We start from the raw sequence: 15,694 nt of genomic DNA, 5'->3' as shown, positions 1-15,694 counted from the left end.
GAGTGCAGTTTCCTGTTAAAGTTTGCTTTGCAATAACCATTAATAAGTCACAAGGACAGACATTAAAAGTAGCAGGGACCGATTTAAGAGAAGACTTTTTTTTCACACGGCCAATGTTATGTAGCTTGCTCCAAAGTCAGTTCATCAAGCAGCTTAATAATTTTAGCACCAGAAAAAAAAACTAAAAATGTTGTATACAAAGAACTTTTTGCTTAAACATAGGTATATCAATAAAATGTGGATGGCCTGCGTTTGCAAAGATAATCAATACTTTAAAAGGATCGTTAATAACAGTTAAAGATCGGTTAAGGACAAAGGCATATATGTAAGGAGTCCAGGGGCCCCGGGATCCTCCCCAAATTAGAAAAAATAATAGGTAATAAGTAATTATTATAGGGGATTTTCGAAACTAGGTGCACCAAGCACTGTTAACCCCTGCTAATTCCATTACCCGAGCAATGCCGGGTACGGGAATGCTAGTCCTTTTATATCAAGATTAATTTGAACAATAGTTTGAGAATTTAAAACAAATTACAATGAAATCAACAAACCTATACGTATTAAATTTACTAAAACCTTTTCACTGTTGTTTAAACAAACGTGCAAAGCAGTGTTATACATGCTATTAAATTTTGATCACCAGAAAATTAATTGATTAAAAATTAAGCAAACTAATCAGAAGTTGAGATGTTGGTTTAGGGAGCGGACTTTAGACAAGGACATGAACCCAGATTCAGACACTGGTCTAAAGTTCATTATAATAAGCCCTGCCAACTTGAGATAGGTTTGAATTGAGAAGTTGTCACAAGATAATTTTAGAAACTTATTTATAGCATTATTTCACTTATATCCTTTTACTGCTGTTATCTCATAAGTTTGAAAAATTGAATCAAGGTTTTTACAAGGGTGATTGTGAGTTCATCAAAAAATACCTGAAAATTTCAATGCGAGAACAGGGGGGGGGGGGGGATCTTTGGTCCCCTATTACTTAAGTGCACCTTTACCATAGTATTAAATAGTTCTGAGTCAAAATATTGTGTGTACATTTGATTAAATTTTTAATGGATTACAAAGTTACGAGTTGGTGTTATACAAATTATCTTGACATTTGTCCATCTTAAGGGATAGGTGTCCATCTTAAGGCACTTGCAAGTATATTTGATGAATATTATATAATTTTTTTAAAAAATGTGGAGGTAGGGAGATAAAAGCATAATAAAAAAAAAACATAATTCCGGTATTTTCGGACATAAAAATACCGGAAATACGTCCGAAAATACCGGAAATTCGGTAAAATACCGGAACACAATCGCCCCTGATTTTTATTAAAAAATTTACGTAAATAAACTACTTTGGAAAATTGGCTACATTAAAAACCAAGGGTTCCAGGAGGAGTTGTGACCACACAACCTCCCCATAGCTGCGTCAAATATTAGAGCATAATACAATGATATCAAATGCATCCCAAGAATTTTTCAAACAATAAAACTGCACAAAAGATGCTTAAAATTTTTCATGCATATTTAAAAACAAAAGATTATATGGAATCATTAAACCCTGATGCATCATTGTGTATGAATAATAAACTATTAATGATTTCCAGATCCACAGCAATTTTCCACTTGATAGCAATGTATAAATTTATTATTAGCAGGCAACCAGCTTGCGCAAAGGTCTTCAATTTTATGAATAAGTCAGAAATCCGCATAAGTTACCAAACATTCATAAACACTTTAATTTGCAAACTACGATCTTGTTGCAACTGACAAAAATTAATTAAATCAAATATACACATCGCGAGTCTCTTATTATTACTCATTCGGTGCGATGATATTACACACATAACCGATAACACTCTAACAAATAGATGCATTACTTAGTTCTAACAGAAAGCAGATCAACAAGATAGTATGTTTATAAACTTATCAATAGTTAATCGGGAGTGACAGGGCGAACAATCAAAATAAACCGCAAGCCGTTTCTTCTACTAAATAGGGCGTCTTGGCGACCATAGACACAGTGGACGCCGGTTCATCAATCATCACTAAAACGGAAAAGAAAAGTTACATTATGATTTAAATAAGTCATTTACCTTGAAAATCCATTCTGTACAGAACTGACGTAAAATTGTCCATGCAATTGATAATAGTACCACTAATAATATATCTTGATTAGTAAAATTATAGTAACGCCACGTGAGTTCAACAGGCAGGGGCTCTCTTTTTTCTGTGAAAGTTTCATGGTAAGTTTTTTGCAAGAATTCTACGACGCCCTGGGCTAGATCTGAATATGAAGGGATACGCTCCCATTCCGTACCAACCGCAGCCATGACAGTTCTATTCAGAATTAACGTGCTTCAATGAAAGACAGCGATTAGTCAACACCGTCGTATCGCGTGTTTAGAAATCATGACTCAACCGCCACCTACATTAAAAGCCCTAAAATGAGGGAGGGCATTTCTCGGAAGATGCTACAAAAGAGAACGGAATAAAGAAAGTAAAAGTGAAAGAATTTTGAAAGTTTAATGTCATAAACTGTATATGTCCACGTTTTTCTTGTTTTGGTGTTACATACAGCAAAGTTCATTACTAATAACAAGTTTTTATCCCATAAAAACTAATGGTTGATTGAGTAGCAGACGACTGCGGCAACGGATTTTCTACGGTTTCGTTCTTTCTTTTCCTGATTATTCAGGCTACTTCTATCAAAAGTTCCTTTTAAAAAAAAGCAGATTAATACAAATGAATTCTGCAAGTGTATATATAAAAAGGTCAGGTTATTGTGACATCGAAACTCGATTCCAAAAGCTCCTTTTCTCAGTCCCTGATTCCATACATTTCATGGATTCAAAATCGCCTGGTCAATTTCTCCACTAATAATGCCCTAAAAATACACTCATTCGCAACTCCTGAGCTCGAATACGCAAAAACATTTCTCAACGTTGGAAATATTAAAAAAAATACTAATAAGTCAATCACTCAGCATCAACACGATTTTAGAGGACATCGCAGAGTCAACTGTACATATTCCAACACTATCGATTTCGTTCACGTGACTGGTCGAAATCGGAAGAGAAAGAAGTCTGATCGCTGCGAGAATCACCCAAATGCCATGGAATATCTGCCATCTTATTAAATATTCTTTTCGAAGTTTTGTGAATGTCTGCATTAGGTTAGTGTGAAAGAACTTTCCGAAGTTGAATCCGTAACTTGGTTTTTTTTTTTTTTTTTTTTTTTGCACTTATTCAGAGGTGTCCGCCAAAAGGGAGGGGGTCATGGCACTGACTGCGTCATTGATTTTATTGGGAAGTATGTATCTCTTTTCTAGGCGCTACGTGATTTGGGAAGTTGCTCTTAGGGAAAATACTGCTATATTTTTAAAATGAGTTGCATAATTTTTTTGAGATGTTTCCTTTGCTTTATTTTTTTATTTAGCATTATGCTTGTTTATTTTCGTACTGTAGTATTTTTTTTTCTAAATGTATAGCTCAGAAAAGTATTTATATGTTTTTGCATTTTGTATCATATTATTTTTGTGTTTGATTCTCTAACATTCCCCCCTCCCTCCCCCAACAAGCCGCAATTTTGTTTTCAATTTAGACATTTTTTTTTCAACAAGACATTTTTTTCCAGTTTGTACATACCCTCACTCCACGATATTTTTTTTATTTTTTTTTTTGAAAATTGTTCGATTTTTTTTTCCTTAGGTTTTATTAGAATAATTGGTTAGAGAATTGGTTGGAGAGAATTGGTTTTCCTCGAAGGAGGAAGCACTATCACATCAAAAGCATTGTTATAACTGCATATATTCCTTTTTTTTTAAATATATTTACAAAGAGGCACCTCTAAGGAACATTTTTCCTACTCCCAGTCCCTTTGATTAGGAACCTCCATGTATTTAAATGACTCTGTTCAGTCACAGAGAAAAATTACAGAAAATGATGCGTAAAAGATTGAGAAAAACTGAATTTTAAGGATTACTTTTTGTCTAAAAATTAACTGGTGAAGGTTTAAAGTCAAACTTTTACCATTTCATGCACAAAGAAGCAAGCATAATCCAACATTCTTGTTGAGACCTACATGGATGTTTCGCTTAAGTTTTCATGTGAGGTCAGCCCTGTCGGATAGTGCATGACTCACGACAAGGACGAATACAAAAGATCGCCCCTCTGTTGAGGCACCCTGAACCAGCAATTTTTCCAAAATGAAATTCTAAAACGCAAGTGTAGGCTATTTTTGATGACCTCAAGGCAGGGGTCTCAAACTATGACCTGTGGACCAAAAGTGGCCAGCTTCTAGCTCAATAAAACAACAAAGTCATAATTACAAGTTCTTTTTAATTACACTGTGAGTTTCTTATGTATTTAAAGTTTGTGAGATCCTAATTTTTAGACATATTAGGTAAATTGAAAATAACAGTTGTTTAAAAGTACCATCGTGTAATTCAGTCGGTTCCAGTATTTAATCAAAGTGGCATATTCTACTTTATTGTGCTTGATTTCATTGAATCCCATTTACGAGCATCATCGCAAGAAATTTACTTCTAGGGAAAAGGAAATTTCTAGCTATGCTATAGATACAACTGGCCGTATTCGATTCTTTCAAATTCTGTTTGAGTTGAATAAGCCCTTTAAACTTACATTTAAAAAAGTCATTTTCTTTTTGCGCTTTGTTTTATTAGAACTTAAGATTATGACACCCAGTTTAAAAAGTTCAGTTGGAGTAAAAAAATGGGAGAGTCGGGAGGAAGGGGTCAGTGTTGTACTTATTCCGAAATAAAACGTGAAAAAGCTTTTCCAGCTTGTCCAGTAAATGTAGCAGCGAGAGCCTAAACCTGCTACCTCTACTGGAAAAGCATTTTTTTATTTTAACAATTTTTCAAATATTTTTGAACAGTTCAAAAAAACTTAAAATTAGCGCCTATGGGGAAATTCAAGGCAATCCCGAACTTTGACAAGGCTCTCGAATTTGCTTCAAACAAACTTTGTAGGAAAAAGCTTTTGATAAAAAACATGCATATAAAATATCTTTTCGATTTGAACAATTTGTGGTTCAATTTTGAACAGTTCAAATCCCTTAACATTAGCGTCTACGGGGAAACTGAAAGTCAATGTAAATTCCAAACTTGAAGTCGGACTTACTTCAAACAAATTTTGTTCGAAATAGCTCTTGAAGACAAACTCTCGACTCCGACAATTTTGGGGCACCTGACTCCGATTCTGACTTCTATGTTTAAAAATTAGTCAGACTCCGACTCCCCGACTTCAACTTTGTAGCTTTGGCAAAAAGTTGTAAACAGACTCACTCCGGCTCTTGGAAATTAGAATCTAAATCCGACTCTTTTATCCCAAAGTCTGACTCCGAATCTACAAACATTGGCAGAATTGCGGACTTTGAGAGAAATGCCCAATTCCAACTTCGAGTCTTTGAATTAAATACCTTCAGCACCTGAATCTAACTCTTTTGTCCCAAAATGAGATAGCCTCCGACTCAGACTCCGCAGCAATGGTTTTTACTATGAAATAATTATTGTTATTTTGATTTGTTTTTATTTTCACTCAAAAGTTTTAATTTATGTATTCAGTTCTGGGCGGAGAAATTTCGGAGTCCTTCATGTTTCTACTTAAAAACATGCTCAAACAATTTTTTTTTCGACAATGAAAATTATTTTTTTAAGTTGACATTTTATTGTATTTATTTATTTTTGAAATTACATTAATTCATTTTAAAAATGATTTTTTGGCAACAGGGGAAAAACAAACATTTCTTTTTTGATATGATGTATTTATTTTAATGAGCTTATTTTTCTACTTTTAATTACAGTAAAACCCCTCCTAACGGACACCACTCTTATGCCGACAATTTTTAACTCCCGGATTACAAGGCAAATAACATTATTAAACTCCTGTCCTGCGGACATCCCTCTATTATGAACAAAAAAATTTATCCCGTTAGTGTCCGCATTAGAGGGTTTTTACTGTTTTTTTTTTTTTTTTTTTTTTGAAATCGGCTAAAGATTTTTTTTTAATGGAATAAAATCTATCTGCTGCTTTGTTTAAAAGGTGCTTTGGTTGTTTATTTATTTTTTATGTATCTAATTCTTTATATGAGAAAGGCATATTTTATTTCCAGAAATCAGCTTAAAAGATTTTTTTTTTTAAATGTCATAAATAATTTGCAATTTTATCTAATTTTGATCAGATACTAGAAAGTCTATTGGTATATGGGAAAGTGGGCTCATTTAGTTCTGGACAGAACTTCTTGTCCAACATCATGACTAACATTTCATGAATAACTTCTCTAGATTTGAAATATTACATTGAAATGTTATACGACAATATTACAATTAAAGTGACAAAATCAAACTACTTAATTTCACTAAGTGAATATTTATTTATCAATAAATTGAACAAAAAATATATTTCGCTACTACACATACATATAGTTGCCTACAACATAAAGTACAACTAGACACGCATTTAATGCAATTTCATTGCAAACAACACTGCATTGACAAACTTTTTTCAATGTAACCATTTAAAATGTCACACAACACAGAAATGCTTTGAGGTAGATAATACAATCCACTGTATTATTTAGTGGATATGTGACATAAATATTATGTCATAACATATAAAAATGACTATATGGATGTATCATAAACAAAATAACATAGAATAAACTTCAAATGACACTTTAAATGATAAATGACATAGAATACATTACCTTTTGACTAATACTGCAATTCAATGATTTCAATGAAATTCAGAAAAAAGAAAGATTTAAATTTGCACAAGTGATATAAGTAAGAAGAAATTCTAATAGTGATACATAATTCAACATCAAAAAGGTCAGTCACATATGAATAATAAACTCATTAAAATAAATAGATAATCATCTCTAAAAGTAAACTCGGTTTAATTTAAGCAATATAAAAATTATGCAATGGTTTTTCTTCTGAGAGATAATTTTGAAAATGTCATACAGAAAAATATCTTGGTTCCTTTTGAGAAATATATTTGATAGACATCACAAAATGCATTTTTTCTAAATTAATGTTATGAAGCTTTGAAGTTTAAAAACTATGAAACAAGGCAACAGAGATAATCTCGTGAACTGTATTGATATGTTTAATTTTATTTCAAACTCATCATTTCTAGAAAACTATCAAAATGCATATTGTCGCCTCAGAGCAACCAGAAATATATCAAATCCCATACATAATACTAAGACATTTTACTGTTTCTCTGAGGCGACGATATGTATGTATATATATATATATATATATATATATATATATATATATATATCGAAAAACCTTATACAAAAAAGTACAACAATTATTTTAAGAACAAAACGAGATTGTAGGGGTAGAGTGGTGAAACAAAGCTACAATTTAGCATCATAGACATGGAACAGCAGAAATATCAAATTGACATTTAGTAAAATTGCACCTTTTTAAGGTCAGGAAAATTTTTGTTTCAAAGGGAGAGAAAAATTGCTTAGTTTGGCACAAGGTTTAAATATTTTTTGGAAAGAAAAAAAAACTTCTTTTGAAAGGTTGATAAATACTACTATAATGACTTCCCTCACCCCTCTATTATTAGGAATGATTAAGCTTTTGGAAAGACAGAAGGCAAAATGGCTGAATATAAAAAAGGCACATTTGAGGTAAGTGATGACTAGTTGCTTCATGACTACAAGGAGCAAATATTTCTTCTTACGTAACAAGAATCAATTAAAAAATAAAAAAGAATTGCAACTGGCCCTTTTCAACAAGTCTTATTTAGAGTAAATTTAACTCAACCAAAAGTTAACATTATTTTAAGCATGAAAGAACATGTAACACGAAAATGAAATATGGCACTTTGATAATACAGTGAGGTCACAAATAAGGAGATGACTCAACTTAACAGATGAGGGGGAGGGGAGTAGATTCTGTATTAATTGATGAGTGTTAATAATTTTGGATAGTTCAAAGCAGACAATAGATATGCATTTCAGCTCCCTATCTGTACTTTGAATTGTGGAGAATTTTACAGCAGTTTAGGATAATTAATCATAATAGTGAATAAAGAAATCTTTCGATGTTTATTTATTACTTATTTCAGAAAACAATACCGCTGATCACGAAAAAAAAATGAAATAAATAAATAAAGGGAAAAAAAATAAAAGAAAAAGTTTTAATACTGGCTAAAACCAAAAAAAAAAAAAAAAAAACATGTACACTTCTGCATAAATAATTCAATTTAAAGGAGTAAAAAAAAAACATATTTTGTTCAAACTTTTTCTATTACTTAGAATTTAGATTCTTTAGTTGTGAAACGTTCTCACAAAAATAGCAAAATTTTACATATTTACTCCCATATTAGCAACAAAAAAAGTGCAAACACATTTGTCACATAGGAAATTTTACTATATCAAAAAATTCCATAAAGTTTCAGAAAAAACTTACTTTGAAAAGTAAGTTTTCAAAATAGTTTGCATCGGTGCAAAAGAGGCAGAAGTAGAAGATATAGCCAACAATTGCGTACTAACTGATAGTTCTATACAAGGGCGAATCCAGAAAGTTTTCAAGGAGGGGGCGGTTGAGTCTTTAACTAACCTCATACTACATATCTGATTTATACATTTTTTAGGAGAGGGGGCACAATTATCTAAAACAACTAAAATATCAAGATTTAACCAAAGAAGTTTCAAAATTATTCCTTTCCTTTACTATTGAAAGAGGTACTCCAAAACTGTGTTTTAGAGCTTCAATTTCGTAATAATTTCTGGGGAAAGTTTTGAACCTCCCTTCCCCTAACATCGTCAAAATCGTCTAAAATGTGCTTTAAGAGTTAAATTTAGCAAAATAGCATTGGAAGGCTTCCAAACTTCTTTTTCAAACATCGCCAAATATCTTTTAAAATTGTCTTTTTGAAACTTAAATTCCCAAAACTTTGCTTAAGGTTGATTCAAACCCTATTTCCTTTCTTAACGCCATTAAAAAGGGCATACATTTGCATTTTAAGACTTCAATTCTGAAAAATTACCGGTGCAGGGTCCCTCAAGGGAGGGACGATCGCCCCCATCGCCCCTCCCTTGTATCCGTCCTTGGTTCTATATGATGACAGGGTTAGTTAAATCTTTATGGAAGCTCTACAATTACTTCTCTTGTTACTGCAAAACTGGCCTGGTTACAACTACAGAGCAGGAAGTCAACTAGAGCATTTGAGAGGGCTATTTTTCGCTGTACTTAAAAACGGTGTCGACTACTTCTTGATGACATCGGCATAGGGTAGGTTTCTGCCGCCCGGAGAAGGCACCAAATTGGCCGCCCCTCTTACATTCTCCTACTAAATGCACCCCCCCCCCACTTGCCCCCTTAAAAAACGACATTTTTAATATTTTTCAGAACGAAAACAGGATTTTACTACCTATCCAAAACATGTTTTACATTTTAATATAATCTTACTTCAAACAGAAAATATTGTTGATAGAAATGTTTAAAAAAATTATTGCATTATGAGCGATATTTCCCTTAAATAAAAATATTTTAAACATGATCAAAAACTGTATATACTGGTAGTAATTCTTAAACCTTTAATTGGGAAGAGAAAGAAACAAAAATATAATTATAAATTACCTGATACACACATATATTTATACTTGAAAAAAAAACTATCATTGTCGATTGTATCAGTCTGTTCTGTAAAATGTTATATAAAATGACCCCCTGAATCCAAATATAACCACCGTTCCCCTTACCCATCCCATTTTAAGAGTTTTGGAAATAGTTCCACTTCCTCTCTCTCCCATTTCCCCCCTCTTTCTGACTGTTTTAAAACCGTCATTTTTATTTGGAGTGGGGAAGGGCATAGAGAAAAGAAAAATTTAAAAACATGAACATTTATCACAAGGAGGGACCCTCAAGGTGGTACCCCATCCTAAAATATTTTTAAAATCATTCAAAAACCCTTTTTTTCCGCAATCTGTTTTCGATTGTACATCTCGATGCAAAATCAAAGTATCGGCTTCACCTCTATGAGCGCCATTTCCGAAAAAATGCACACGTTGAAAAAAATAAATAAAATAAAATAAATACATATTTTAAAAAATAATAAAACTTGAAGCACCGTATGTTGCATATGAGTCGCATCACAGACCTTTAGTCGCAAACCTTCCCGAATTATTTATATTTATTAAAGTTACAATCACACATAGATGAATAAAAAACAAACTCCAAATTTATATGTCCGGGGTAAACTTGGAAAATACTGGACTGATTTCGCTAAAATTTTTAGTTTGCCTAGGTTAGTGCTGGGAAGGTTCATAGACATTTTCGAAAAAAAGTCGATGAATAATTCTTTTTTTATTCAAAATTCACGTTTTGGACGCAAAACAGATCTGTCTACAAGGGGCGGACTGGGTCCCCTAAAAAGGAGCCAACCTTGACTCCCAGACCCGAAGGACACAAAAAAAAAAAAGGTGCACAGATTTGAGGGTGCAGAAAGAAACAGGTGCACAGGTTTGAGGGCAAAGAAAAAAAAAGGGGGAGACAGGGGCAATCAGCTTTGATAGGGCAAAAAAAAAAAAAAAAAAAAAAAAAAAAAAAAACAGAAGATGCCCAGAATCAACAGAGCGAAAAAAACCATAGGCACATAAGGTTTATGGAAACAGAATTCAAGGGCTCATCGGCAGCCCTCGAACGTCCTCTGTAAGCCTTTGTTTTTTTTGTGACGGGTGTTATGCCCTCAAACCTGTGCCCTTTTTTTTCACCCTGAAAATCTTGGCATCTTTGAACCTCACCTCTTTCGTTTTTTTGGGGCCCTCGAATTTATATGCGCCTTATGTAATATATTCTTTTGCTTCCTTGAATGCGTGTGCCTTTGTTTTTTCCCTTTCTTGCTCCCTCGAGCCAGTGAGCCTTCATTTCTTGTTGTGCTCTCAAACCTGTGCTGTGCACCCTCGTTTACTTTTTTCTTTTTTTTGCTCCCTCAAACCTATGAGCCTCCTTATTTATTTTGCTCCTTATTAAGAGGAAAACTTTTTGTAGCCATGGTTAGAAATCGTTTGCATTCAGTCAAGGCTTAACTTAAGCATAAAATTTAACTCTGCGAACTTCACCTTCCACTGGACTCCGCAAGCAAGACCAAACCTGGGTGGTGGCCAGTGGTGTGGTGGCGTCCATCCCCTACACATGTATACAAGACGCACACCTACCTATACACACACAAATGTACCTGCACACACAGACACACACAATCATGAATCTTGATTGCGAAAAATATAATTCGAATTCAAGACGTAAAAAATTCAAAATTTAAAAAAAATTTATTTTATTTTATTTGTGCCCTCGAATGTGTGAGCCTTTGGTTTTTTATTTCTTTTTTTTACGCCCTGTAACCACCTTTGCATATTCGAGGGTTATTGTTTTTTTCTTTTTTTTTTGCGCCCTTTGTTAGTCAAGGTTGGCGCCCTCTTGGGGGACCCAGTCCACCCAACTGCTTGTCAATCTTTGTGATTTAAAGTCCTCTCCAATAAGGTTTTACTCAGGGTGGCGACAGAAACTAGAAAAAAAAGTTCCCTGACTTTTCCCTGATTAAGTTCACCAAATTTCCCTGATTTACGTTACCAATGATAATAGTTTCCTTTCTTTGCCCTACCTGAAAAGCATTGCATATTAAATAAAATGCAGTGTTTAGAACGGTTTAAGCTGTTAATTAAAAATATATTTTGAAAAGATGCTCCTTCTTTTTTTTGGGGGGGGGGGGGTAAAAATAGTGTATTAAATTATCGACAAAGAAATATTGTAGGAAATCTAAAACAAATACTCTGCGTCCAGGAACCAATTAACATAAGAATTCTAAGAAATTATTAAAACCACTCTTAAAGACATATCTAATTGTGATAAAACTAAAGAATTCAAATGGAGATAATCTTGAACTGAATTTTCAAGCAGTATAATTGCTGCTGCAAGTATAATAAGTGATAGTTAAAGTATAGAAGTAATGTAGTTTTATTTACGTAAATAATACTACTGTGTGCAGGTAAATGGCAGTATCTGCAGAAATCAGTTTTTGAGACATTTGAAGAAATGTGTTGTGAATTCAGCATTAACAACAGGAAAATGTTGGAATTAGACTTTTCTTCACGCCTCTTTTTCAGCAGAAACCAAATAAGCGAGTATGTACAATAAAGATAATGTACGATAGATGACAAAAATGCAAAAAATCAAAAATGTGTAGTTACTGCCCTTCACCTGTACACAGCAAAATAGACATATTTATGGAAAACAAATTGAAATCTTTCAACAAAAGCTTGCCAACCAGTCATATGAGCTATTCTCTAATCAAGAACTTAGGTTTTTAATGAATGAATACAGCATTTTAACTATTGAAAAATAATAAAAATATTTACTTATGTACACAACTCAATTTCAAATGATTTCATTAGTTGTCGAAAAAAATCTTAGATTACTTTAGTAACAAGTAACACTGATATGCAAAAACAATTATTAATTTCAAAATGTATAGGAAAATGGTTTTAAAATAAGAGTTTTAAACAGGGTTGGGTTTTGGACTGTACAAAACTGGTTTAGGACAGGACAGGTGGTTTTTACTGTCCAAAACTGTCTTAAACTGTCCTAAAGCTATAGGGGTGTAATCTAATTAATTCGTAATGCATAAAGGTAGGTATTAATCAGGTTTAATTTATGAATATTTGGTAATATTTCTCTCCAAAATGTTCATTTAAAAATATCTTTAAACAAATTGCCAATAACTCTATTTCATAAAAACTTCTTTATGTAACATTTGGTAGAGTTATAAAAGGAAATTTATAACACTACCAAGACAGCTAATTTCAGTTCCATTTATAACTTGAAGGAATGTCATTAAATGTGCAATATTTAGGTGCAAAAAAAAAAAAAAAAAGCTTAATTTTTTTTAATGTTTAATAATAAGTTTTACATGATGTTTTGTTGAAAATTATTTTTTAAATCAGATTATGGAACAAGAAATTGATGACTGAACCCTTGTATTCCAAAACTTATACTAGTTTTTTTTTTAGTTCATATTTTGAATATAATACATTCTGTAACAACAAAAAAGTGTAATTTATTGCATTCAAGTCAATTACTGAACTATATTTTGAACATTTTCTTTTGCATAAATATTGAAAAATTTGGTTTATGGGGGAAAAAAGTCATGGGTACAATTTGAAATTTTTAATGAAGAATTTAGTTTCTCCAGAACTAGATTAAAGTCAGCTGCATAAATAAGTTACACATGTATTTATACATGAATGTTCACATTGAATAAAAATATTAACTAAATATAATTTTGACACGTTTTGTACTTTCTGTTGATATTTTCTCACAACATTTAGTTTCTCAAAAAACAGTTTTGGACCCTTGGGTTTTGAACAGGATGGTAAAAAGCTTGCCAACCCTGCTTTGATTTGCACATGAATAAACATAGAAAAATTTGGTTACTGTTATCAATATAAAAAAATATAAATAAAGTCATGCATACAAATTGAAAAATCAAGAATTCAACTTCTATGTGACTAGATTAGAATCAGCTGCATAAATAAGGTGAATGTTCACACTGAATAAATATTCAATATAAAACATTACTTTGATACATTTTATTGTGTTTTTGATGTTTTCTCACAAAATACAATTTCTCTAAAAATATAGTTTTGGACACTTTCGGACAGTTTTGGACACAAGGGTTTTGGACAGGACGGTAAAAACCAGGGTTTTACTCTAGTGTCCAAAACCTTGCCAACCCTGGTTTTAAAGTCTGAAGAAAAAAAAACCCTTTGCAAAATCTGAAGTGACAGTGAGCAATACTATGGCAAAAAACAAATTTGATTTTCAGTCAAAATTCAATTTTAGCAATTAAATTAAAAACGTCAAGTGATAACTTTTAAGATTTTTTCAACATGAATTTAAAAAACAAAGATTTTTTCTTGAAATCGTGATAATAGTATGCTAATTACTTCAAGACAATGAGTAAAGGCAAGGGAGCAAAGTCATTAATAACGGCTTCCTCTTTGCCTGTAGGGTTGTTTATTTTATGTAGCATTGAATGCGTGGAAGAAAAATTCAAGCTAGGTAAAATAAACAACTTTACAGACACAGAAGCAATCTTAGGAAGCTCATGAAAGATTGAATACTTTGACCTTGAGGAAAAAAGATGCAAAAATATGTGGCACTGCATAATCGCAAATCATTAATTTTACTTTTTAAAAACAAACAACAGACGTAAAATTCATAAGGAATCAAAGCACTTCATTTTGCATTGGAAAAAAAAATTTTTTTTTTCTTCATTTGTTCAATTTTCCCTGAATGTTTGTTATTTTTTTCAAAATTCACTGATTTTTCCCTGAGTGATAAAGTTTCCTGACTTTTCACTGATCTGTCACCACCCTTTTACTCGTCTTACTATGTCAACTATAGTGATAAATGGCCCGCATGCATGTTAGTATACAGTATTTTGTGCTTATGGCTCAATGAGAAAAATTTCCTGAGACAATTTAGAACCGAAGAGTAAAAAAAAACATCTTTGATGTTGTTTTAGTAAGACAAAATTCGCCATCCCTAGCAGAGTGTCATCTTAAAAAGGAAAAAAAATTTTTGATTTTTTTTGTAGTGTTACAGAATTTGCCGCCCGGGGTGAGAGCCCCCTTTGCCCCCCACCCCTCCTACGCTACGCCACTGCTTGTTGAGTGCAGTGACCTAAAGAGCGCAAACTTATTTGAACATGTACTTTAACTTCACCAATATTCGGCCCAAAAGATGGACCCCCTTATTTGACAATTCAACCACTACTTTCTCCTCATGTTGACAGCCATTTTTTGCCATCAAGATAAAGAAGCAGGCACTCTAGTTATAAACTAGCTCTATGGTAATAACACTACATGCCACTGAGTTGCCATGTTAAATTTACAAAGACACAGTTCTGGGATAAGGATCGCAAAAATTGGGCAAGTGTGTTTATCTTTCTTTCCAAAAAATTTCAGAATCTGGTTTTCAAAGCATTTTTCAAATAATGCTCTTTTCCTGAAATTATTTATAGTCTTTATTTCACAGTCCGGATTATATAAAACTATATCAGAATGTTTAAGTATTTATATTTATTTAGCTTTTGTTTAATAGGGTTCGATAAAATCAGGAATATGTTGACTTTTTGAGCGCTTTGTTTTCCAATAATTGTTTTAGAAAAAGTTTTGTAATTTCAGCCCTGCATATAAATAAGTCAACCCCCAAATTTTAACCTCATTTTTTGTACTAAATTTCTCCACTTAAATAAGAGTATAAAAAGTTGCAGATTGTTGAGTAAAATACAGTATAAGAACCGTAAAATATGTGGTAATGTTTAGTAAGGCGTAAACAAAAACAACTGATGGCATCATTAAACAAATGTATGAATAAAAACTAAATAACAATAAGAATAAAAGTTAAAACGATTGAGCTTTGAGCTGGCTCTCATTGCAGGCATTCCAGAGTGATAAGCAAGTTTTAATATAAATAATCTTTTTACTTTTGGGATCGGGATCAAATCCCTTTCTTCTCAAGTATTTCAAAAGAAGCTCTTTTGAGACTTTCTGCCGATGGAGAATTTCAGAGGCCTTCGAAGCATTTTTTATGATTTCATTTACCATCTCTGGGGCTTGAACTCCCTCATACTGGTCATCAATCATGT

General features: G+C 32.5%; 1 protein-coding gene across 1 annotated transcript in view; it reads right to left on the bottom strand.

The window, feature by feature from the left end:
• The window catches only part of LOC129216941 (ceramide synthase 1-like), a 56,519-nt gene extending 54,190 nt beyond the window's left edge, over positions 1-2,329 (bottom strand). Inside the window, exon 1 of the mRNA XM_054851161.1 lies at positions 2,093-2,329. Coding sequence (XP_054707136.1) covers positions 2,093-2,329 — 237 coding nt within the window. The remainder of the gene's footprint in view (positions 1-2,092) is intronic.
• Positions 2,330-15,694: the final 13,365 nt, after the last annotated feature.

This window comes from Uloborus diversus, chromosome 2, assembly GCF_026930045.1.
Source record: "Uloborus diversus isolate 005 chromosome 2, Udiv.v.3.1, whole genome shotgun sequence".
NCBI lineage: Eukaryota > Metazoa > Arthropoda > Arachnida > Araneae > Uloboridae > Uloborus > Uloborus diversus.
This window is presented reverse-complemented; position numbering and strand designations above follow the sequence as displayed.